This window comes from Orcinus orca, chromosome 17 (assembly GCF_937001465.1).
Source record: "Orcinus orca chromosome 17, mOrcOrc1.1, whole genome shotgun sequence".
Lineage (NCBI taxonomy): Eukaryota > Metazoa > Chordata > Mammalia > Artiodactyla > Delphinidae > Orcinus > Orcinus orca.
In genome coordinates, this window is record NC_064575.1 from 72,508,931 (window position 1) to 72,535,100 (window position 26,170).

General features: G+C 42.0%; 2 protein-coding genes across 5 annotated transcripts; both read left to right on the plus strand.

Annotated features, from left to right (window-relative positions):
• TRMT12 (tRNA methyltransferase 12 homolog) lies at positions 1-4,546 on the plus strand. Its single transcript, XM_033419842.2, has one exon. The coding sequence runs from the start codon at positions 120-122 to the stop codon at positions 1,437-1,439; it is 1,320 nt and encodes a 439-aa protein (XP_033275733.2). The 5' UTR covers positions 1-119; the 3' UTR covers positions 1,440-4,546.
• RNF139 (ring finger protein 139) lies at positions 1,510-25,937 on the plus strand. Of its 4 annotated transcripts, none has more exons than XM_049700535.1 (3): positions 1,510-1,528; positions 10,715-14,233; positions 23,874-25,937. In XM_049700535.1, the coding sequence occupies exons 2-3, from the start codon at positions 14,053-14,055 to the stop codon at positions 25,685-25,687; spliced, it is 1,995 nt and encodes a 664-aa protein (XP_049556492.1). In that variant the 5' UTR covers positions 1,510-1,528; positions 10,715-14,052; the 3' UTR covers positions 25,688-25,937. The 4 variants fall into 4 exon arrangements, with proteins under 4 accessions (XP_049556492.1, XP_049556493.1, XP_033275718.1 ...); XM_033419827.2 differs by lacking the exon at positions 1,510-1,528 and adding an exon at positions 23,193-23,392 and having other exon boundaries at positions 14,094-14,233; XM_033419828.2 differs by lacking the exon at positions 1,510-1,528 and adding an exon at positions 23,198-23,392 and having other exon boundaries at positions 14,103-14,233.
• The last annotated feature ends 233 nt before the right edge of the window (positions 25,938-26,170 follow it).

Below are 26,170 nucleotides of genomic sequence, written 5' to 3' on the forward strand. Positions count from 1 at the left end.
TCCGGCCCCAGCCAGCGGCGAGCGCGCCTGTCTTCCGGCTTTGGGCTTGGATGTGCGGACGGAGGTGAGTGGTCTCCGAGTCTCGCGGAGGGAATCGCAGGAAATGCGGGGCCAGCAACATGGACAGGTCAGGCGGGAAGTCCGCGGCTGTTGTCGCAGTTGTGACTGAACCTCGGTATACCCAGCGATACAGGGAATATCTCGAGAAGCAGAAACTCCTGGAGGGACAGCACCGTGTGGAAAAGATGCCGGATGGCACCGTGGCGCTACCGGTGCTGGGAGAGGCCCTCACTGAGCAGCACCTGCGGGAGCTGAGGAATCGTGTGGCTCCAGGCAGCACCTGTGTGGTAACGCAGCTCCTGAATCCTGTTCCTTCAAAGAAGGCCCAGGCTTGTTCACCTGCCCAAAGGCTGTGTCTTGAGGTGAGTCGCTGGGTAGAGGGTCGCGGAGGGACGTGGTCAGCTCAGCTGGAGGCTGATCTGCCCCGATCTTGGCAACGACATGGCGACCTCTTGTTGCTGAGTGAGGACTGTTTCCAAGCCAAGCAATGGAGAAACTTGGAACCAGAACTCTGGGAGACGGTTGCCTCGGCACTTGGCGTCCAGCGTTTGGCCAAACGAGGGCGGGTGTCACCGGATGGCACTCGAACTCCAGCAGTGAATCTGCTGCTGGGCGACCATGGCTGGGTGGAGCATGTGGATAATGGGATCCGATATAAGTTTGACGTGACCCAGTGCATGTTCTCCTTCGGAAACATCACTGAGAAGCTTCGTGTGGCATCGCTGCCCTGTGCTGGAGAAGTGCTGGTGGATCTCTATGCAGGGATTGGTTATTTTACGTTGCCTTTCCTAGTTCATGCTGGTGCAGCCTTCGTCCATGCCTGCGAGTGGAACCCCCATGCTGTAGTTGCTCTGAGAAATAACCTTGAGCTCAATGGAGTAGCTGATCGATGCCAGATACACTTTGGGGATAACAGAAAACTGAAGCTCTCAAACATTGCGGACAGAGTGAACCTGGGGCTTATTCCCAGCTCTGAAGAAGGCTGGCCCATTGCCTGCCAAACGCTAAGACAGGATGCTGGAGGCATTTTGCATATTCACCAAAATGTGGAATCTTTCCCAGGGAAGACTCTCCAGCCTCCTGGAAGCAGTGAAATGGAAAAGGAGTATTGGTCTTCTCCTCAGCAAATGATCACCAACCAGTTGAAAAATGGAGCTGCCAGTGATTCTAGGAGAAAAATGCTGTCAGCCGCCACCAAGCCAGAGTGGCAAAGGTGGGCAGAAGCTGCAGCAACTCGAATTGCCACTCTTCTTCAACAGGTGTACGGGAAACCGTGGAAGACACAAATCCTGCACATCCAACCAGTGAAATCCTATGCTCCCCACGTGGATCACATAGTCCTGGATCTGGAATGCCGCCCCTGTCCTCTAGTTGGCTAGAGAAGGTGGATCCTGAGACAGGGGGATCTACGTGTGAGTGACCCTTAAAGCATCAACTCAGGCTGGGGCCTCACCCCTCTTGTCTCCTGGTAATCTATTTTAATATTTTGTTGCCCTAAAAGCAGGCTCTAAATCAATGCATATTATTTCATTTGTCTTCCATTAACACCCTACAGAATGAGCTACGTATCTGGAAGAAGTAGTGTGGCTCATTGAAATGAGGCCTGGCTGTGCAATTGTGAGTTCTGACCTCAGTTCTATCTAACCTGGGGTACATGGTTCCAGTATTCCTTTGGCCTTGAATTTTCTCATTTGCAAAATGAGGGATTCTTGGCCAGGTCTCACATGGCTGTCACCTAATAAATAGTTATACACAGGGCATTGGTTATTTTAGAGTGAAGGACGCAGTGCTGTTTCCAAAATCACTGCAGCTACAGTATGGAAACTCACCTGAGTGGGGCCAGGTTGGAAGCAGGGAGACGGGCGAGGAGGCTTCTGTGGCGGTTCAGGCATGAGATGATGGTGGCTCGGACTAGGGTGGTGGCAGTGGGAGGTGAATGGATTTGAGAAGTAAAATCAATGAGTCTGAGCATTGGAGTCCAAAGCAAGGCATTCAAGTGGTGCTGCTTGGTTATGACTGACTAAATTAGGGAGGGAAGAGGACAAAAGTTACTCTAAATTACCTCCATTCGTCTACTTTAGCATTCCTAAATGAGTAGGTGCGGGGAGGGTGTGTCTTAGGTTTATTGTAGTAGAGAAAGTGTTAAGAATGACTGCTTTAAATGACAGGGCAGGGAAACTAGGTTTCCAGCCCTAGCTAGTGCAGTAGCTGCCAATTGCTAGCTCATTTTTAAAGTTTGAATTAAAATCTTAGATTTTTACAGGCCTCAGACTCCCTTTCCATCTTCCTTCCCTGGCCGAGAACATCAGGGTCAACATAAGGAGCTCTAAGGAATGTGAGATACTGTGTTTTCCAAGCCTCCCCTTATTTTATGGCTGTCTGCCAGTGCCATTGTTTACTGTTGGAATGACTACATGTAAGGAATCACTGTTTACCTTTAGGATGACTAATTGTCAAGAATCAATTTTCAGACCTTTGTTTTGGTGCACTTTGAAGCCATCTGGGCTTGTTTTCCTCATGAAGGAAATACAGAAAAGTGTGGTTTGGGAGTTCCCTGGTGGCCCAGTGGTTAGGATTCTAGGCTTTCACTGCTATGGCCTGGGTTCAGTCCCTGGTAGGGGAACTGAGATCCCGCAAGCCGTGTGGCGAGGCCAAAAAAAGGAAAAAGGTAAAGTGTGGCTTTATCAGGATTTTGATTGTACCTGGCATTTGTCTGGCTGCAGTTGGGCTGGGCTGCTTGTTCTCTTGCAGCAGTGCCAGTAAGGACAGGATTGGTGCTGCTTGTGTTGTTCTGGAAATATTAAATGCCTACTATCAACATGAGCCACAGGAAATATGAAGAGCCATTAGATACTGTCTCTGAGGAGCTCCCAAGCTAGCAACAGACGTAACACAAATGCTGCAAGAGTCAGAACGCAGTAAGTGCCGTATGAGTGATAGCTCGTTGTAGGAGTGTAAAGGTGGGGAAGGAAAAAAAGCTGAGAATTGAATGAGGAGGTCTTCAGAGAGCTAGTGTTTGAATTGGCTCTTAAAAACAGGGTGAGATTTTGTTAAGTGGAGTCTGATGCTGGTTGAAGAGACTAACAGGTGCCAGAGTTTGGAAGCTCAGAGTGTTTGGGGCGTGGCCATTAGATCAGTTTGGAACAGAAGCAGCAGTGAGAGATGTGCTGAAGGTGGGGGTCGCTGTAAGGATTAAAAAGAAGAGTGTCTAGTGCAGAGTAGGCCCCCAGGAAATGTTGGCTATCATGTGACCCCGCAGAGGGAGCCTGCTAGATTCCATTCCCATCCCACAGAACGGCCTTCTTGCCTTTGCCTTCATTTCACACACTGGGTTTCTTCTCACACCTGTGCCTACAGCATCCTCTCCTCAAGCTAAAGATGCCAGGTGGGGTTTGAGCCAATCCAGGGGGAGAAACAGGGAGGAAGATGAGTCGGAGCTGCATGTCCAGGGGCTGAGGAATTAGCTTCCTGCCATAAGCTGTGGGAGAGGCGGCTGATGTCACGTGCACCCAAATGAATTCATTCAACTTGTTATACGTATCAGGCCCTGAGTGTTAGTGGGGAAGGAAGATTGACATGGGCTCTGCCTTCGTGGCATTTAGGTTCCACTCATTCAGCTCCTGGCTCCTCTACTTTCTGTGTGACCTGAGGCAAGTCATGAATCTCTCATGATTTCGTTTCCTCGTCTGTATGCTGGAGTTAACAATTGAACATATCCTGAAGGAAAGTTGTTGGGTTTAAATGAGTTAACATATGTTAACTGTCATCACAGTGACTGGTATATCGTGGATATTTCAGTCTTTGTATGAGGGGAGCTACCATTTCCCAATTTGGCTGTGAGGGATTGCTGCACATCTGCTTTACTTATAGCAGAGTGACTTTATTTTGAAAGCCATTCACTGGTTTATTAGGATGTTCTGTGAATTTCCCCATCAGGCACTATGCGGAGGGCCAGGGACGTAGAGGTGAGTAAACCTGAGTCCTGCCCACAATGGAATCACCATCTGGTGACATGGACACAGATGAAGCAATGTCAGTACTGTGTACTAAGTGCACATATAGAAACAAGTGGGTTTTTACAGGCACATGTAGGATCTGGGTTCTGGGAGGTGGAGAGGGTGGCTGGGAAGGCGGGAGCAGGGATGCCTAAGCTGAGAGTTAGAGAGTGTGCAGAGTTACGTGTGATGGGAGAGAATAAGGGTCCCTTAATAAGCCTCTTCTCCACCTGATATATCCATTTACAGTACAGTTTTCTCCAAGCACTTGCTGGATGGCCTGACCTGGAAGAGACATTTAATGGCACCAAGGAAAAAAGACTGAAGGGGTCAGGAGGCTCATGGCGTCCTTACAGATTCAGTCCAGGAATTTGTAAAAGCTCTAAAGTCTTCCTTTGCGGGCATTAGTATTAGTTGCTGATTAATGTACCCACTTGATGGAGAAGTTGTGATTAAAAAACAATAATAATGATTTTATCAAACTCCCTCAACCGTGAGCTGCTCTATTCATTCACTCCATAATTTTAATAAATTACATGCATGTATTAATACACGAATATAATGTATATATTTAAAACGTACAAACAGAGAAATTTAAAACGATGAGACACAAATATATAGAAAAAGCATTTTTTTTTTTTTTTGAGGTACGCGGGCCTCTCACTGTTGTGACCTCTCCCGTTGCGGAGCACAGGCTCAGCGCAGGCTCAGCGGACGCGCAGGCTCAGCGGCCATGGCTCACGGGCCTAGCCGCTCTGCAGCACGTGGGATCTTCCCGGACTGGGGCACGAACCTGTGTCCCCTGCATCGGCAGGCAGACTCTCAACCACTGCGCCACCAGGGAAGCCCAGAACAAGCATTTTTAATTCAGTTTCTTCCACCCTGGGCACACGTGTGAGAAGAAACCCCAGTATATGTCACTCTGAACAGCCTCAAGGTGCAGCCACTTCACATGGGTGAGCCATAAGACTAGTCATTTTCAAACTAAACTATTATTTTAAATGATTAAAACTATTTTCATATTTTTAAAAGCATTTTTGAGTTTTGTTCTGGAATATAGTTAGGTTACTTGGAAACAGTTTGATCTTTTTGAGTCTTGCTTTTAAGCACTTGTTAGAGCAGCATATAGTCTAGGATTAATTTTTTTCCATTTTTGAAGCAAGACCTTTCTTCGTTCTCTGACGCCTTGTGAATTATGAGATTTTCCACTCTTGCTGTATGTAGGAACAGGAATTATCCACCACCCTGTGTGGTGTGAGCTCTGAGTATTTTTTCCTATAATCCTTTCTGGTGGGTCTTTTGTTGGCTTTTGGTAGTTTCCTATCATGTGGGCTGATCATTACTCAGCTGAAAACTTTTAAGGTAACAGTCGGCAGATCTCTGGAGTTCCCTTTGTGTGCGGCTTTCTCCTCCCTGGCATTCTACCCTGTGAACTCTACTTACTTGGGCTCCCAGGACTCACCTCCTCACCTCAGGGAGTTAGACTGCTGGCCTCCACTCCATCCTCGTGCCACAGCCTGGAAAACTTTTCCAGGCTGTAAGTTGGAGCAATTGTATGGCTCACCTGGTTTGTTTTCCACCTCTCATGGACCATTGCTCTTCATCGCCTATGTCCGATGCCTTGAGGGCCGTTTCATAAATTTTGTCAATTTTTTTTTAACTATTTAGAAGTTTATAATAATTGTTTTGACGTAAATGTACTAGCTTTCACAATCATTATTATTGATGAAATTCACTCTAGCGATAATATACATACTTCAGCTGACACAATGTTTCAACATGTAAAGCACATAAGAATTTCTTGCTACAATTATGTTTAGAATGCTTACCTATATTATAAAATGAATATTAAAATATTAGCGATGATATCTTTCTGATTAGATATAATAACTTGCAAGATTTCCTGACCAACAATCACACACAATTTCAGAGAGGCCAGAAACAGTGAGAAAATAGATATTTGTCTCTTTGGGTTTTTAAAGGTCAAGGTTGAATCCAAGGTAAGTAGAAAATATTGAATATGAGGCTAAAACTGAATTTTGGCACGACACACACATATTAGGTAGGTAGGTAGATACAGATGGATAGACTGTCCTAGTTTCCCTTTTTTTCTTTTAGTAATTGAATTTTATTTTAAGATCAAAGCTAAACGTACAGTTTCAAAATTCAAATAAAAGTAGCAAAACTTTATGGAAAAAACAAAGCAGTTCTGCAGCACCATGGTGAAGCAGCTGTCCTGCAGCTCCTTTCCCTTCACTTTGTGTGTCTACTTTCAGCACTTTCAAATGGGCCTATGTGCCAAAGGAGATGCAGGACCTAACCTACATGTACCAACAGGAGCCGTGAGAGTCTGTTGAACTGGGTGCTGAGGGTGTGGGATGGGAAGCAGTTTGCATTCATATAGGACAGAGAACAGTACTTGCCCACCCTCTATCATAATATAGTCTGAAGAGATCTAGACCATCTCAACCTTCCACAGAATGTCACACTGACCTATTACATTCATGACATCATTACTACTTGGGCCAGGTAAACAATAAGTAGCTAGCATATTATACTCCCAAGGATAGGAAATAATCACTAATAAGAACAAGCAACCTTTTACATCAGTGAAATTTTTAGAGTCCAGTGGTCTGCTTGAGTGTCAAGATGTCTCCTTCGTAGTAAAGAACAAATTTTTGCATCTCACTCATTTTATCAATAATTGGCCACCAAGAATGCACACCAAGCTCCAGGCTGCTTTGTGGGAATTCAGAACTTGAGAATTCTGCTCCGACTCATATACTGGGTGACTGGAAGGCTGCCAGTCTTCAGTGAGATCCAGAGCACATAAAGGCTCTGTAGCAGGTACAGGCTGCAGTGTAATGAGCCCTATTGCATGGGCCATTCAATACAGGAGATTCTACGGGACAAGAGTATCTGTGATAAGCATAGCAGCCATGGGAGTTTATGGCAAGCTGCAACTGGAGGATCGCAAGGTAGACTTCTAGGCTCTGTAGCAAAGCCAAAGCATCTGCAGTGGAGAACCACACGTCATTCAAAAATGGCCCTTTGCATGCTGATGGGCCTTGGTAGGAACTGAGCATCTCATGGGACATCAAGTAACCCTTCATGAGCTAGGTTTTGTCAGACCCACCAAGTCGGTCCATCATAAGGTGGAAGCGGTACACCTGGGATCGGTGACAAGTAGGGCCAGGGGAAATGAATAGGCAGATGGTCCAGACTCCCGTATCATACATATAACACTTGAACCAGGGTCCCTCCCTCAGTTCACAACTGCGGCTGCTTGAAAGGCTCTTTTGTCTAGCTGATTCAGGACAAAAAAGCCCAAGCTAAGTTCACCAGTGGGTTTATTGGAATATGGGTTCAAAACTAAAATAGACTTCTGCCCTACAGCCCAAATCAGGAGTGCTGTTAAAAGGTGAATTCTCCAAAAAGGCAGAATTTGGGGCAGTATTCCTGGTCATCCACTTTGTGTGGAAAAAGTAGTGGCTTGAAGTAAGAATATATCTTCTTGGAAGGTGGCAAATAAGTTGGCTAGATGATCAGGGGCCTGGCATGAAAAAGATTAGATCAGGGACAGGGAAGCCTGGAGAAGAAGCAGTGGAGAAATCTGCGGGATTCGGCACATGAGTAAAGAACTTTGTGTTGTATAACAACGCCTACCAGGATAATCCACCACAGAACAGGCACTCAACAACCAGGTAAACAGATTTGGCCAGTCCTTCAGCAACCGCAGCCACCAGCTGTCCCAGTACTGGCACAATGGGCTCATGTACATTGTCATGTCCCAGGGATGCAGGTGAGCAAGAGGCCAACAGCACGGCTTCCACTCACCAAGTGGCCACTCCCTCATGTTCAGCACTGAGCCCTTGATACAATAGCATCCCTCAAGGAAACCAAGCAGCTACTTGGTAGCAAGTTGATTACATTGGGCACCTATCCTGGAAGGACAGTGACTGACCTTTACTAGAATCTTCCTGTCTCCAGGTATGAGTTTGCCTTTCCTGTCCACAAGATGTTGGCTAGACTACTTGTCCAAGGGTTTGATCCATCAATATGTATCCTGCATAATATTGCCTTTGACGTAGGGACCTACTTTACAGCAAAGGACTGTTTCATGACCATGGGGTTCACTGGTCCTATCACATACTCCAGAACCTAGAAAATGCTCGCCCGGTGGAGTGGTGAAAAATCCTTTTGAAACTTCAGCAAAAGCTTGGAAGGTGTGAAGATGGGATGCCGTCCCCCAGGACTCAGTATACTAAATCAAACTCATTATATAGTGCCATGTCCAGTATAGAGAGAAAATGCAAGTCTGGGAATGAAAAGGTAGAAATAGAATTCCCCTTGTAGGCTAAATAATGGCCCCCAAATACGTCCGTGTCCTAATACCCAGAACCTGTGAATATGTGATCTTACATGGTAAAAGGGACTTGGCAGGTGTGATTAAGATGGGGAGAATAGCCTTGATGATCCAGGTGGACCCAATATAATCTCAGAGGTCCTTGTAAGAGGGAGATGGGAGCAAGTAGTAGGAGATCTGATGACCAAAGCAGGATGGAGTGATGTAAGGAAGAGACCATGAGCCAAGGAATGTAGGCAGAGCCTCCAGAAACTGAAAAAGGCAAATGGATTCTCTCCCAAAGCCTTCAGGAGAAACGCAGCCTTGCTGACACCTTGATTTTAGATTTCTGATCGCCATAATTTAAGAGAATAAATGTGTTGTTTTAAACCACTAAGTTTGTGGTAATTTATTATAGCAGCAGTAGGAAATTAATACACCCACTTTCTGTCTCCACTGATCATGTGCTTCCCATCCCCACAACTCTGCTCTAGAGCAACGCTCCCCAACCTTTTTGGCACCAGGGACCGGTGTCGTGGAAGACAGTTTTTCCACGGACGGGGGGGAAGGTTCAGGCGGTAATGAGAGCGATGCAGAGAGGCGGATGAAACTTGCTCACTCGCCAGCCGCTCACCTGCTGTGCGGCCCGGTTCCGAACAGGCCCGGGGGATGGGGACCCCGGCTCTAGAGGGCTGCTTCCTATCAGGGGAACTGTTTCATCAGGAGACACAATTAATAGATCCATTAAACTTTAACCTACTGAGGTTTCCCAGTAATTTGAGGCTCCTTGTGCCAAGAGGCCAGCAGACAAGAACGAATCACCATCCTGGCTGGAGTAATTGAACCTGATCAGGAGGAAGTGGAGTTACTGACAATGCGGGCAGAAAGGAATGTACTTCACACTCATTGCGTCCGCTAGGCTGTCTCTTTGATACTTCCCTACCCTATATCAGGAGTAAAATGGGCAACTTCCAAAATGGCAGAATAAGGACCTCCAAAAACTGGCTCTTCCATAAAAAGCAATGAGAACACTGGCAAAAATTGTCAAAATCAACCTTTTCAGAATTCTAGAAACTAAAGGCTTGCGACAATCTAAGGAGCATTCATTCAAGAAAAACAGCTAAGTCTTGATTAAAAAGGAAAGGTTCTGGCATTTTAACTTGCTCTATTCCCAGCCCCTCACTTATAATACAATGTTAAATTGTTCCTAATTTTAGGGAGAATGCCTGTACTGTGTTTGACCATTAAGTTATATGCTGTCCTTAGGTAGTATCCATAGAGTCCCATTATAGTGCTGTTTTTAAAAAAATCATCCTTTTTCCACTGCACTGTAGTGTCACTTTTATGATAAATCAGGTGATTGTATATGTGTGGGTCTATTTCTAGACTTTCTCTTCTGTTCCATGGGTCAGTTTTTCTATCCATGTACCACCAATACCATCTTGTCTAAATTAGAGCCTTAGAATAAGTCCTGATATGATACTGTAAATCATTCAACTTTATTCTTTAAGATTGCGTTAGTTATTCTTGATCTTTTGCATTTTCTTACGGATTTTAAAATCAGCTTGTCAATTTTTTGAAAAAAAGTCCTGCTGAGATTTTTTTTGGGGGGAGGAATTACATTGAACCCATAAGGTAAAGTTGACATCTTTGCAATATTGCATCTTTCACCTTGAAGCTTTTGTTCTACTCATTTGGGTGTAGCTATGAAATGAGAAGTGGTTATCAGAAGCCTGGATGACAGGATCCCGTCCAGGGTGAAGGATCCTGTATTTCCCGTCTGTCAGAGGGATACTATATCCATCTTCTCTAGGCTCCCTGCCTTGACAGATGTTTTTAACTTAGTATTACTTGTACTCTTCCTCTCAGCAGTATCTAATCCCTCAGATTATTCTTAACCATCACCTTAGATGACTAACATATTTGAGCCTATCATATATTTATATCCTAATATAAATTCAGTACCACTGAATGGTTATCACATATAACAACCCACACTAATAAACAGTATCTTCACAGTACTAACACAGTATGTATCATAGGGGTTCCAATGAGTATTTCTCCTAAAATCTGTTTACCATATACCATACTAAGTACCTAAAACATGTTGTTTTAATTTGTGTAACAAGCATGAGCAATTACTTGCAGAGGATCAGATCTTAGGCTGTGGAATCTTAAAAGTGTGAGTTAGAAACCTGCCACTCTTAATTGCCTGTGTCCTTGGACAGGTTTGTGGAGGATTAAATTGGATAATACATGTTATATGTTTTGTATCTTATCTGACATTATTAACCTCTTTTTCTCTTTTTCCCAGATGAGGATACTGAAGATTAGAGCTTAAGTACATTGTCTAGAGACAGAGAACTAGTGAGAAGCAGAAGTGGGTAAGCATACTGCCAGGCATATAGAAAGTGCTCAGTAAATGTTGAATGAATGAATGAATGAATGAACCAAAGTCAGTCAGTATGTACTCAACGTTGACTCCAAATGCCACTATATTCTCTCATGTTTCCTTTGTTAACTAAACAACAACAGAATCTTCCTATTCATTTGGCATTTACAAAACGAGAAAATTCAAATAGCTGAATTTCCATGAGCACATCTGAAATTTACTTTAATGAATGAGAAAAACTATGAAGTAATTTAGGATCAGAGATTATTTTCCAAGTAGTTCCCAAGGTCTGAGATAAAGTTATGGTGTGTATTTATCCTTTTTGGGGCTACCAATACCTACCCTTCTTCCAGCATCCCCACCTTCCATTTGAAGGAAATACAAAATACGTTGGCAGGGAGAGCTGGGGTGGGTAATTCTAAGTGCTTGTTTCCTGCTGCTTTCTCCCACTAAGGAAGCTGCTTGTACCTGCCCTCTGGTACAGCTTGGGTACAGATACATGGTCCAATAAGCTTGACCAATTGCATAGTCACTCTTGGAACCTGAAATTCTGAAGAATAATTAAAATAATTCTTTAATAAATTCCCTTTTTGCTTAAGATAGCCCAGAATCAGTTCCTGTTGCGTGTAACAAAGACTTGGCTGATGTAAATATCAACCGAAAATTGAAACTAGTTTTTACACATTCTACATCTAAAGGCTTTTTAGAGGTACTAAAAGGCTTCTGAACCATTAAAGCCAAATGAACAGATTGTTATTTTTGAACATGGGTAATTTATGAATACACACACACACACACACACACACACACACACACACACACACACAGCTACCCCACATACTGTTCTGGGTAGACTCAATTTAATATATACCTGAGTTGTGCAGCATTCAAATCAATGTAGAAGCCAAAGAGATTAGATTCAGTGAATTGCAGCTATTTCTTTGAAAGCTTATCTTTTATCTTAAAAATCCCTAAAAGCATTCTAAAAACTACCTCATTAATGTAAATTTAGATTTAAGGTAGCATTTTAAAGTACTTGCCAGGATCTTATTCATACCTTCATTTTATAGATAGGGAGAGTGAGACCTAGTGAGTTTAAAGAGACATGCTTGAAGTCGTATAAGATAACTGTGCCACCCCTCCTGAAAGTTCTGGGCCCAAGGTGGAATTTAGTTTTAATTAGAAATTCTTATACTAATAAAATTTGTGCATCAAATTAAGATCAGAAACTGTTAAAACATGGATAGGCAAGAAAGTATAGAGGAGGGACAAAAATCTTTTCCTTCCTAGGTTCTGTGGCTGGGGCCCTGGAAATTAAACCAATAAAATAAAGATTAACAAGAGAAACACAAGAGTTTATTAACTCATGCCATGCACATACGTCCAGGAGAAACTAAGTGTTGAATAACTCAAAGAGGTGGCTACAATTCGGGGCTTATATAGCATCTTAACAAAGAACAATGCATTGTAGAGAAGTGATAAAGGAAAAGGGGTTTAGGCTTTTGGGGTGGCAGACTGTGGGAAGGTGAATGGGGGGAAACTAATGGATAAGGATTAGCTTAATAAGCTTTGCCAGTGATTGAGTCTAAGAGTCGTCCTCTTCTTGGTAAGGGAGAGGGAGACACCTTTACCAATAGAAATTTATGTCCTATTTTCAGGCAAATGGCAAGGAGGGAAGTGTTGAGCTGGAGAGCTTTTTGTTTGTTCCTGCTGTTTCTCAACTGTCTTCAGTTCAAAATAATCATGTCAAAGTAACATATTTTGGGGTGGCATGGTCTGATCCTCTACAAAAACAAAAAAGTATGGCCTCTTCTGCCCTGAGAAGGAAAGAAGGCACTGACTGTGTGTTCTTACCTCAAAGATTAGAAACAAAGACAGAGGTCAGAGTTCTTGCCCTTAAGTCACATTAGTAATGAGTTCTTGGTACTTCCCTGGTTGCCCAGTGGTTAAGAATTCCCCTGCCAGTGCAGGGGACACTGGTTGGAGCCCTGGTCCGGGAAGATCCCACATGCCGCGGAGCAACTAAGCCCGTGCAGCACAACTACTGAGCCTGCACTCTAGAGCCCGCAAGCTATAACTACTGAGCCTGCGTGCCAGAACTACTGAAGCCCGCACACCTAGAGCCCGTGCTCCGCAACAAGAGAAGTCACTGCAATGAGAAGCCTGCGCATCACAATGAAGAGTAGCCCCGGCTCGCTGAAACTAGAGAAAGCCCTCGTGCAGCAACAAAGACCCAACGCAGCCAAAAATAAATAAAAAACCAAAAAAAAAGGGTTCTTGCCCTTGACATTAGTATAATGTGGCCGACCACGGTCCGCAGTTCTGCCTAATCGGGTAGTAGATAGAAAGGATGATGTGCAAAGAGATGAGAGGGATGTTTTTCTCGGTAGCGCCTACCACTCCAAGCCCAATACCACGAAGGGTGCCCGCTCCATACACCGTACGCAGCGACGCCTCCGACAGGCGGCCTTGTAGCATCTTCCTCGGAAGGTCGACCGCTCAGACCCGGCTTCCCGGTGGGATGGAGTAGCTCTGGCAGGCGACGCCCTTTGGCTCTCCTCCTGCCAAGCAGTTCTGAATCATGTTTATGGGACGTTTAATGGGCTCTAATAAAGCAGCTAATAATTCCCTCCCGACGAAGCAGTGACTGCCTCACACGCCAACGCCTTTGCGGGTGAGGCGCCCACCCTGAGGCTGGAGGGCGCGGCTGCCCAACAGCGCCTGCGCCACTGGGTGGCGCCAAAAGCAGCAAAGGCGGCCCCGGCTCCGGAGATGGGCGGAAACCATGGCAACGATAGGAACGTCTGCTACGCCGAGCGTGGTGACCGCGAGGGGAGCGCCCCTAGCGCCGTATTATGACGCGAGCGTCGGCGCGCGGCTTCCGCGGTCTCGCGTGACCGCGGGAGCAGCCTCCGGGCCTGGCAACAGCAGCAACTGCAGAGGCGGGCGGGCGAGGTCAAGATGGTGGCTCCACGGGCGGGGGAGGCGGTGGAGGGAGGAGGAGCCAGACCATAGCCGGCCGGAAACACCGACACCCACAGGCCTCCCGGGAGCCGCCGCTGCTGCCTCCGCCGCCGCCTCCGCCGCCTGCTCCAGCTCGAGAGACGCGAGCGGGCGGCGGGGCGGGCCGTGAGAGAGACACGAGAGGAGGGAGGGCGGGGGCGGAGTCGCCCGCCTTCGCCTCCGCCCCCGGCCGCCGTCCCGGCCCCTGCCCCGCGCGGCTCTACCTGGCCCGCCCAGCCCCGGTGTGGCAGCGGCTTATGGCGGCGCTGGGGCCCCCGGAGCAGCAGGTGCGGATGGCCCATCAGCAGGTCTGGGCGGCGCTCGAAGTGGCGCTCCGGGTGCCCTGCCTCTACATCATCGACGCCATCTTCAACTCCTACTACGATTCCAGCCAAAGCCGGTTCTGCATCGGGCTCCAGATCTTCCTCCGGCTCCTTGGTGAGGGGGACGGGGTAGCCTGCGTCCGGGGACGGCTCCGCGGGCCGAGACGTGCAGGAAGGAGAGGGCAGCCGAGCGCAGGCCGTGGGGTGTGTGTATGTATGTGTGTGTGTGTGTGTGTGTGTGTGTGTGTGTGTGTGTACGTACTAGTTTCGCGGGCCGAGACGTGCAAGAGGGAGAGGGCAGCCGCGCGCAGGCGGTGGTGTGTGTGTGGTGTGTGTGTGTATGGTGTGTGTGTGTGTGGTGTGTGTGTGTGCGCGCGCGCTAGTTTCGTTTCCCCCCTGGGGGCGTCTTTGCGGGCCGGACGGGAGGAGGAGATGACATTTGTCTCAGAGTTGACAGCGGAGTGGTCCTCCCTGCGAGTCAGTCTCCTGTTCATTTTTGCCTCTGAGCGAGGGCGGGGAGAAAGCAGCGAGGTGTGAGCATGCGGCTCTGTGCCTGCTGTTTCTCTAGGGGAATGAGTGCTTGACCGCGTTCTATGCGACAGCCTTGGAAAAACAGCAACTCTGCTTACGTTTTTGATCTCGCCGTGTGTGACCTTGGGCTCGTCGTGCCGAGGCCTGGGCCTCAGTTTCCCCCTTTCCAAAATGCAGGGTACTCGTATGTTGTCATTTAAATGACATCCAAACGAAAGAGAATGTCAGACCTTGAAACTGTTAGAAAAATCCTCACGAAGAAGGCGATACTTATAACGAGTCCTAAAATTTTCCATGAATAGAGAAGAAGGTATTGAGAACGGTTATAAAAACGTGGCTAGGAAGTGATAAGACTTGAAAATCAGTGTCTTGGTTGCATATGAATGGAGTGTTAAAAGAATCTTATACTCACTCCCCATTTTCACTTGCATTACCAGAGTGAGAAGGATTTACGCTTAAAAGAAGTTTTTGAGTAATTGAAACGTGGCAAATTTTGTTGATGAGGTAATTCTTGTGTTAGTTTTTAGTGAGGCTGTGCTTTTGAAGTGTTGCTGAGGACGAGCTGATGGTGAGATCCTTACCAAGCCTTTCTGAATTAGGAGCCATCTGTTGCTGCTTTATTCCTACTCTTTAAAAAAGTGGTAATGTTGAGTTTTGTTTATAACAACACTTTACATTTGTTTGGTACTTTACTTGTGCAGTGCCTTTTCACTGGTATTATCTAACCTAACGTTCAAAAATCCCTCAAAGGAGGGTGGGTGGTGTTATTCTCATTTTACAAATGAGGAAACTGAGAGATAGAGGTTAAGTGTTTTGCTTTTGATACACGGCAAGTAATTGGTTGCCAGCACCTGGGCTTAACAATCTTCTGGCATGGTTCGTCTTCCTCCTCAGTACAGCTGCAGTCCAGATACAGAATGCTATAATAATGATTATATGCTAGATCTTAAAACTAACAGATGTGAACGTGATGTTCTTTAGCACAAGACTTCTCAGTAACCCACCAGCTACTTAATCCCAGCCATCCTGCTTACCACTGCAAAATGTAATGCCCTCTTATTTGTGGCAAAAATGGAGCTGTGTGATTTCCAATGTATAGGAATAGCGAATCATTATGTTGTACACCTGAAACTAATATAATGTTATCTATTGATTATACCCCAATAAAAAAAGAACATTAGCTAGCTTTAATGTTTTGTACTTAACATATTTTGTTTAATTCTGATAGTCAGGGAATACAAGTGAGGTTAGTTAAATAATGTTACAATGAAATTAATAAGCATGGGGACCTGTTGGGAAAGCATTTTATTCCTGCCAGTTAGAAGTCACTCATTATGATCATAAATTAACAGGCAGTTGCTTGTCTCATTATAGAAAGGTGGTCCCAGCTGAGCCTGATAGATCCCAACCCCTCCCCGCGGTACCTCTCCACGTTAATTGATGACATGCGTGCAGTCAAGACCTGTGCTGACTCCTGGGTTGGGGAGACTGAGAAATGGAGAACACTGATCACTTCTATTCCTGAACCCCACAGGAGAAGAGAGAGTTTGCTAGAGAGAGAGCAGAGGCTCTAGGGAACTTTATGAAATTTGGGATTACCAAGTGTAGTTTTGGGCACTGAATAACCAAATGTATTGTAATATGGACTCGAGGGTGGTAGGAGGGGCTTTCCCTGCTTCTGCTTTGAGAGGAGGGAGGAGGCCATGGTGGAGGAGCTGGAAAAAAGAAACCAAAACAAAACTGGGTTTGAGAGGATTCACATACTCATTCTGCCAGTAGTGTAGCCACTGTCTTGAGTGATCTTCTGGCATGTAACTACAGAGCCTCTGAGAGCCCCTTGGGGACCAGGTGCTTTAATGCATTGTGCTCAGAGTTGAGCTTCAGGCTAGGGAGCTTTAAAGGAGTATTTTCTTTAATTAAATCTTTTGTAGTTTAAGAACACTGAATAAAGTAATCTGGTGTTTTCCTTGTACTATATCCATGCTTCTTATTTTTGTAGTAAATCATGGAAGTTTGCATTTGAGAGGTTAAAGAAGAATGTGACCTCAGGCAAGTTACACCTGCTCTGTGCCTCCCTTTTCTTATCGGTACCTTTTTAAAGATGGATCATAATGGTGTATCTCTCTTATAGAGTGTTAAGGGCAATAAATAAGGACATAAGTTCTTGTAACAGTACCTGGAACCTAGTAAGGGCCATTTAATTGTTAGCTACTGGTAAACATGGTAGCTTTAAAAAAATTTTTTTAATACTTCAATTAAGACCATACTGTGTTACAGATATTTCAGTTTTTGGAAGTCATCAGCACAATGTTGGTGCTGTTTATTTGAAAATTTTGATCCCAGAGTATTCTCTGGGTCAGACTTCATGAGAGATACAAAATATTTTCCCAATCTATCATTTGACTGCTCCTCACATTATGGCAGTGTAATTATGCTAATTTATGACATTTGTAAGAATGATAAAATTATTAAAAACTGGTTTTGGTGGTAAAAAATTTCATCCTGAATAAAAACAAATGTCTTAACTATTTGAGGACCATTCGATGAAGCATCTTATTTGTTATGGAAAGTGACAGGTTTGTGTGTAAAAGATACCAAAGGATGGTTGAAATCAATTGTTCTATCTGGTTAGTTTTTTAATAATTGTAGACCTCTCTGTGCTACTGTATATAAATCTCAAAATTTGTCACTCTCACCTTTTTCCTTAAAATGGAATTGTAAACATGGAAATCTATTCTGTATCCAGTTTTATTTAGTGTCTGAAGAATTTTGTCTCCTACCCCTACAAAAAACTATTACTACACTATACTTTTATTTGGTATCAAACTAATAAGAGAATTTCAGCAAGTCAGAATATAAAGCATCTCATTTTGGAGATCCAAATAAGGTCATATCACAATATATATAACTTTTAAGAATATTAAGCTATTCTTAGGAGGTGTTCAATGCTAAATGAAATGCAGCCCAGTGCAGCGTAATGCTGAATTAACAAGTCTAAATCCAAGGCAGAAAATGCAAGCGTAGGAGTTTGTTTTAATAGTATTACTCATATAATGACAATTCATTGAAGTGGAAAGTCCTTTCTAAACATAAAAGAAAATCCAGAAGTTACAAGGGTAAATTTGAGTACATAAAAATGAAAAACTTCTTTATGAAAAAATTCTTTTTTTACAAAGATTCTTAAAAATGACACATTAAGGGGAAAATATTTGCATCATATTTAGTTGAAGTACTAATAAAAGTTTTACTCTGTCAATAAGAAAAACTTATACTCCCAGAGAAAAATGGGCCCAGGATAAGCATTTCACAGTAAATGAAATGCACATGGTCAATAAGCAAAACAAAAATTACTCAGCCTTATTTATAATTTAACAAATGTAGTTAAAACAAAATTTCACTTATGAGATTCGTGAAGAATTCAAAGTTTGAATAAAAACTAGTTTGGCAGAAGTATGGGGAAATAGATGAAGTTAAACAATTTTTGTAAGGTGTTATTTCTATGTAAAGCCATTTGGTGCTATCAACTAAAATTCATCGTATACCTTTTGACTCACAATTCCAGTTCTGAGAACTTGGCCTGAAGATATAGTTGTGCAAAAACTGTTGGCAAGGGTATTCATTGCAGCATTGTTGGTAATAACAAAACAAAAACAAATTGTTAATCTAAATGTCTATTGAAAGAGAATCTGTTCATTGTACAATATTATCAGTTTCAGCCATGCAATGAAATTGTTGAAAACAATGAGATAGTTATTTTTGGTGCTGTAGAAAGAACTCAGAAAACCTGTGAAGTGAAGCAGTAGTAATTATGACTGCATTGGGATAGCCTTAGGGGTTCTCAGCAGAGATACCGTTGACATTTTAGATGGGATAATTCTTTGGTGGGGGTGTGGGGGACTGTGGCCGGACGACTGGAGGGGAAGGGAGGGTGTGTAAACTGATCCTGGTTGAGAACTACTGAGGTGGACAAATAGACCAGTAAATAGCACAGAATAGAAAGCCCAGAAACAGACCACCCATGTATGTAGAGAAACTTGATGTGTTTCAGAGGTAGAATTGGAAGTATACAATACATTGAGGTAAATACAGACTATTAAGTTAGTGGTTATTTATTCACGTGAAAAAAATTATACTGGATCCCTACCTCACATCAATATATAAATAGTTCGGACTTCCTGGTGGCACAGTGGTTAAGAATCCACCTGCCATTGCAGGGGACACGGGTTCAAGCCCTGGTCCGGGAAGATCCCACATGCCGCAGAGCAACTAAGCCCATGCGCCACAGCTACTGAGCTTGCGCTCTAGAGCCTGTGACACACCTACTGAAGCCCCTGCACCTAGAACCCGTGCTTTGCAACAAGAGAAGCCACCACGATGAGAAGCCCGTGCACCTCAACGAAGAGTAGCCCCTGCTCACCGCAACTAGAGAACGCCCGCGTGCAGCAACAAAGACCCAACACAGCCAAAATAAATAAATAAATTTATAAAATATATATAAATAGTTCTAAATGGATTAATATCTAAATGTGAAAAGCAGAACTTTAAAAGTTTTAGAAGAAAATATAGAATTTTTTTTTTTTAGGGTTAGAGTAAGGGAAAAGTTCTTTAGAAATATGTAAAAGCAAATGTATTAAATAATGATTGATAAGTTCAATCAAAAAAATATAGAATTTTTTTTTTTAGGGTTAGAGTAAGGGAAAAGTTCTTTAGAAATATGTAAAAGCAAATGTATTAAATAATGATTGATAAGTTCAATGATATTAAAATTAAAAACCTCCGTTAATCATAAGCCAGCATCAGAAAGTGAAAAGAGCGGCCACACATCTGGAGAAGATATTTGCATTACAGATAACTACAAAGAGTCTGTAGTCAGAATATTTTTTAAATGACTACAATTCAATAAGGAAAAACAACTCCGTAAATAATTGAGCAAAAGATAAACTGGCAATTCACAGAGGAAGAAACATGAATGGTCAGTAAATCGAAAGGTGCCCTCTTTGATGAGTAATCAGAAATGTAATTTTTAGAAAAGGTTAAAAAACTCCACTATTATAATGAGATCTCCTTTGGGTAAAAAGCAAAAACAAGTATTTATCCATGAATGTGTGCTTATTTATGCAAAACTTGGTTAACTTTTCATTTAATACCTATAGGGTTGAACTTTTAAAAAAAAATCATGTTCCTATATTTCTTTTTAATAAACACATAGTTAAAAATTTAATTTAAAAGCAAAATTTATCTTATTAATAAAAAACTTAGAATACCCTTTTTTTAACCTAAAGTAAGAGTTTGATAGAAAAATTTTCTTTATGCTATAGTTTGTCAAGTACACCTACAGACTGACATCCCAAGATGTACAAACCCAGGATGTTTTATTTACTTTGTTCTATATTTCATTGCATATGGTTCTCTTGGGAGTAATGTAGTTAAAACATTTTTGTACTGTTCCGTCTTTATTCTGTCAGGCATTGAAATGTTTTTCCACAGCTTGCTTTAGATTTTATATTAAAGGTATTTAAGGTACCTGGGGAGTTATGTCTTATTTCCTTCTAATTTTTAGTCCCCAACTTCCAGAAAGGTTAAGGGTATGAATGGACTTTACACATAAAAGAATTAAACACTTTGCTGTGTAACATGCATGGTGGTTTCTTTCTTGTTTTCAGCTTGTTTTGTTTGCTCATTTTTGGTAATCCAAATTGAAAAGGCCCTGAACTCTTTCATGAATTGAGTTCATGTATATCTTCAAAGCTCTGAATTGATTTTGATACCTGCCGTTTTCCTACCTTGAGCACTTTAGTGACGCTCTCTAATCACTGGAGAATTGGATCCCTGAATTGTGATTCCAGTTAATTCTATGCACCACTGTCCCAAGGTGATTTTTCTTTATAAAGTAGCATTTATATATAGCCTTGATTACTTATTGCAGGTCACTCTTAAATCCTAATGAGGAAACTGTCCTGGGGCTTAATTTACTTAGGCCTACAGGTTAAATATCAAGAGTTGCATGTCTGAAGTTGTGAAAATGCAATGAAACTTTGATATTATTGACAACACTTCCCGAAGGCCATGAGAGGGAATATTACTTGAGAGATTTGGAAAGTTGACTTTTTTTTCCTGTGAAATGAGAGCTGATTCTACATTCCATACACAGGAACATGAGTATAAAGGAAAAATTTAAGAATTTTAAAAATTAAAATAATTTTAAATATTAAACAATAATAAAATTAAAATAATTTTATACTATTCTTGAAATGTTTGGTCATTATTAAATCTTGGGGAATAATTTTAATCAAGAAAGAGTAGTATCAGGGGCTTCCCTGGTGGCACAGTGGTTAAGAATCTGCCTGCCAGTGCAGGGAACATGGGTTCGAGCCCTGGTCCGGGAAGGTCCCACATGCCAGGGAGCAACTAAGCCCGTGCGCCACAACTACTGAGCCTGCATGCCATAACTACTAAAGCCTGCACGTCTAGAGCCCGTGCTCCGCAACAAGAGAAGCCACTGCAATGAGAAGCCCGCGCACCGCAAGGAAGAGTAGCCCCCGCTCACTGCAACTAGAGAAAGCCCGCGCGCAGCATCGAAGACCCAACGCAGCCAAAAATAAAAATAAATAAATAAATTTAAAAAAAAGATTAAATGGAGACAAATCAACTTTAGGGGTGTTTACTTTAAAAAAAAAAAGTATCAGATTGTTACTTGCTAGGAGACATCCAAACTTTGAGGTAGTCTCACTACACTATTTGTCTATCACACTCTCTTTTGTCCAGAAGTATTTCTAAAACCCAAATAATTCCTTAATCTGTGTAAAAATAAGCATCGGGGAAAAAAAGCTATTAGAATAAAAAGATCTGGTTATAAGTTACAGCACAGTTCATGAATATTCACAAGTAAAGATTAATGTACCACTTTGTGAATAGCAAGTTAAAAATAATTTACAGTCCCTGCTTGACTTTCTCCCTTTTAAAAAGTAACATAATAGAACTGAAGTTATCATGGTTTTGTTTTGACGCATTTTAGGAGATTAAGTTTTGTTTCAGGAAAAAATACTTTTGTTTTTCTGTGTAGAGAAAGTAAGATTACATATGGCATATGGTGGCTGAGTAAATTCCATTTCCTGTTACCTTCCACAGGAAGGGTTTCTAAACCTGCTCAAAAAAAAAGCCCATTTTCTGTTGAAAGGGCTTTTTGGGAGGATTATTAGTGGCCCACTTGTTCAGCGAATTGGGTGGTTCTTGCACAGAGGTTGATGTATCTTCTAGGTGATTGTTTTCTTTTGTTGTCCTTTTCACAAATGACCTGACAAATAGGCACAGGATAAAATTTTAAGTTTGTGGGCAAAGTCATCATTTGGAGGAACTTGGCCCTTGCTTTTAACTGCAGTAGATTGTGGAATGGCTCTATTGTATTATGCAGTGTTGGTCTTGGTTGCATGCTGAAATCAGATGGATAGATAGATGGATGTTTAATTTGGAGTTTGTCACTTTTTCGGTACTCCAAGGTCCGATTTCTCAGCTTTGTCTTACCTTTTCATAGGTTTCAATTTCCAAGTGGGCTGTATTTTATGGTTGCCTTTAAAAATAGAACACAGAATTCAACAGAAACGTTTATTTCCCCAATTATTTTATTTTCTACAAAATATTTCGGGATCTATAGATGTAAAAGGTAGGATCCTTGCTTGCTAGTAGGTACCTACTCAGATAACTACAAACTTCAGTGTCAGGTGGTGTATGAGTATTAGGAGTTTCACCAAGTTCTGTAGATGTGCTGAAGGAACAGTCCGTATCAGGAAAAGTGGGTTTGTAGGATGGGTAGGATTTGAACAGTCAGGGATTTGGGAAGTTGATGGGGCCGTTCTGCCAGGCAAAGAGAAGAATGTAAATACAGATGTAATCATGGCAGAGAAGAAGGGGTATGTTTGGGAAAGAAATCTGGAGCATTGGTGTGTGTGTTGGGAGGATTATTACTTTAAAGCAAATTGGGTCCTTGAATGTTAGGACAAGGAGTGTAGGTTTTAATTGATAGTAATTTCAGAGCTGCTGCAGTATTTTGAGCAGAGACATGAAGAAAGGCAATTTGGTGACAGCTTGTAGATGGATTTGGATGAGAGAGTTTTCAGAGACAGACTAATAGGTGGGTGTCACTGAGAAAAGGAAGGTATAGGTATTAGTAAAATTTGTCACTGATTGTCAGAGTTTGAGGATGAGGGGCTAGAGGTGCTGTTAGGAGAATAACAATGGTACCTCTGACTGACATTGGAAATCGCGAGGAAGAGCTGTTTGAGGTGAGAGTAGGTTCAGTAGGTTTTAGAAGTTTTGGGTGTTGCAATTGTAATGTAGAAGTGTAAGTAGGTGCATATTTGGGTGTGGTTCCCATAGCTGAAACCTTGGATAATAATGTTTATCGTAATCTCACTTAAAAATTTGTCAGAGCACCAAGAAAGATGGTGCTGGATGCACAACAGACTATACATTGGTTGCTTACGGGGGCGGGGGGGAAGATTTATTAAAACGTGTGGTTTTCTGAATGTTACTTTTGTAATTTGAAGAACAGTAAAAAGGGTTGACTATTTGAAGAAAAAGATTCAAACATACAGGAAAAAGGAAACTTGGAGGAAATGTCTGGTATCTGAGGAAAGTATGTACAGAAAAAAAGTGAATTTGGACCTGAAGGAGAATGCTCAAATTTAAGGAGCAGGAAAAATAAGAGCCAGCAGGAGTTCAGTTTGAGTAAAAGGAGGAATTAGGGGTAAGTGTGAAACTTAAACTTGATTTCCTAAAGAACACGTTTGAGAAAAAGAAATCTCAGATTTAATAGGAACAAGTTTTCCATTTGGGTTACTTTTAATTCTTAATGTTTTTGTAATGGAATTATCTTAAATATTTTTAATTATGAATATGTTCTTTCAAGTTTCAAACTTCTTAAACTGTATATCATGACAAACTCATCTTGAAGATAATTTAGTAATTTGGACATATACTACTACCTGAATTACTTTGGAAATTAGAAAATAAGGGGTAGGATTTTTAAGGATGTTTGATCTGTCCTGTTGAACTTTGACTTTACAAAAAACATTTATTGGCCTTTAAGCCTAAATTGTATTCAGGCTTAACATTCATCAGTTTGAAAATATTCATACTTCCTTATTAAAGGAAGAATATCATAACTGTTAGTGGAAAAAACATTCTTTAAAAATGTTTCATTCGAATGTCCTTTCTTTTTTTTTTAGGTATATTTGTATCCAGTATTGTTCTGATCTTGTCACAGCGATCACTTTTCAAGTTTTACATGTACAGCTCAGCCTTTCTATTAGCTGCAACTTCAGTGTTGGTAAATTATTATGCTGCTTTGCACATTGACTTCTATGGTGCCTACAACACATCAGCTTTTGGAATTGAGCTGCTTCCTCGAAAAGGGCCCTCGCTGTGGATGGCACTCATCGTTCTACAGCTAACATTTGGAATTGGATACATTACACTACTCCAAATTCATTCCGTCTATTCACAGTTAATTATTTTGGATCTCTTGGTTCCTGTAATAGGCTTAATCACAGAGCTACCATTACACATCCGAGAGACTTTAGTTTTTACCTCTTCCTTGATTCTCACGTTAAATACAGTGCTTGTCTTGGCAGTGAAACTTAAGTGGTTTTATTATTCCACAAGATACGTTTATCTTTTAGTAAGGCACATGTATCGAATTTATGGATTACAGTTATTAATGGAGGACACATGGAAGAGGATTCGTTTCCCAGCTGTACTGAGAGTCTTTTGGCTAACAAGAATTACAGCTCAGGCTACGGTATTAATGTACATTTTAAGGATGGCAAATGAAACTGATTCCTTCGTTATTTCTTGGGATGATTTCTGGGACCTCATTTGTAATCTTATAATTAGTGGATGTGATTCTACACTCACTGTACTGGGCATGAGTGCTGTAATTTCCTCAATAGCCCATTATTTGGGTCTTGGAATATTGGCCTTTATTGGATCAACTGAAGAAGATGACAGGCGGCTTGGCTTTGTAGCACCTGTTTTATTTTTTATTTTGGCTCTTCAGACTGGTTTAAGTGGGCTAAGACCAGAAGAGAGACTTATTCGCTTAAGTAGAAACATGTGCCTTTTATTAACAGCAGTCCTGCATTTCATCCACGGAATGACAGACCCTGTATTAATGTCTCTCAGTGCCTCTCATGTGTCATCTTTTCGTAGACATTTTCCTGTGCTCTTTGTCTCTGCTTGCCTGTTTATTCTTCCTGTTATACTCAGTTACGTTCTTTGGCATCACTATGCACTAAATACATGGTTGTTTGCAGTTACAGCCTTTTGTGTGGAACTCTGCTTAAAAGTAATTGTTTCTCTCACTGTTTATACGTTATTCATGATTGATGGCTACTATAATGTCCTCTGGGAAAAGCTTGATGATTATGTCTACTATGTTCGTTCAACAGGCAATATTATTGAATTTGTATTTGGAGTGGTAATGTTTGGAAATGGGGCTTATACTATGATGTTTGAGTCAGGAAGTAAAATTCGGGCTTGTATGATGTGCTTACATGCCTATTTTAACATCTATTTACAAGCAAAAAATGGCTGGAAGACATTCATGAATCGTAGAACTGCTGTAAAAAAAATTAATTCACTTCCTGAAATAAAAGGGAGCCGCCTACAAGAAATAGATGATGTATGTGCAATCTGCTATCATGAGTTTACAACATCTGCTCGTATTACACCATGTAATCATTATTTCCATGCACTTTGCCTTCGGAAATGGCTGTACATTCAAGATACTTGTCCGATGTGCCATCAAAAAGTGTACATTGAAGATGATACCAAGGATAATTCAAATATATCTAACAACAATGGATTTATCGCACCCAATGAAAATCCAGAGGAAGCTGTAAGAGAAGCTGCTGCTGAATCTGACAGGGAATTGAATGACGACAGTTCAGACTGTGATGACGACGCTCAAAGAGAAAGAAATGGAGTGATTCAGCACACAGGCACAGCAGCTGAAGAACTGATTAATGATGATACTGATTAAAATAGCATTTACTAATCATTGAGGTATTTGTTTAAAATTCAGTTCATCCAAAATGGAGTAATATGCTTCACTTCAGTGTGTAACCAAGCACAAAAACAGTATCAATGTTGAATCTGTGAATGGTTTTCCGTTTACTGTGATGTGCTACTGTAAATATACCTCTTCAATTACTTCTGGTCTCTTTGGTGACCTATTTAAATTTGTGTACATTATTGTACATAGAATAAAATTTTCACATTTTTATGACAAATTTGAACAAATAACTTTTTAATAGATGTAATAATATGGTGCGTCAACTGTGCCAAAGATTCCTCAATGGAAGTATATAATGTATCTAACTCTGGACCCTAGTTTTTCTTTAAAATGGATGGGAGAGAATAAAAATGCAAATCAGGGGAAACCGTATTAAATCAAAGAAATCAGATAATTTGGACCAACCAGAGGATAAATGCTAAATGTAGAGTATTTTTAAAACTAAGGAAA

Excerpts from the sequence above, each read along its gene's own strand:
- TRMT12 (XM_033419842.2), top strand. The coding sequence starts at position 120 with ATGGACAGGTCAGGCGGGAAGTCCGCGGCTGTTGTCGCAGTTGTGACT.
- RNF139 (XM_049700535.1), top strand. The coding sequence starts at position 14,053 with ATGGCGGCGCTGGGGCCCCCGGAGCAGCAGGTGCGGATGGCCCATCAG. Across the intron at positions 14,234-23,873 it reads GATCTTCCTCCGGCTCCTTG|GTATATTTGTATCCAGTATT; the intron begins GTGAGGGGGACG and ends TTTTTTTTTTAG.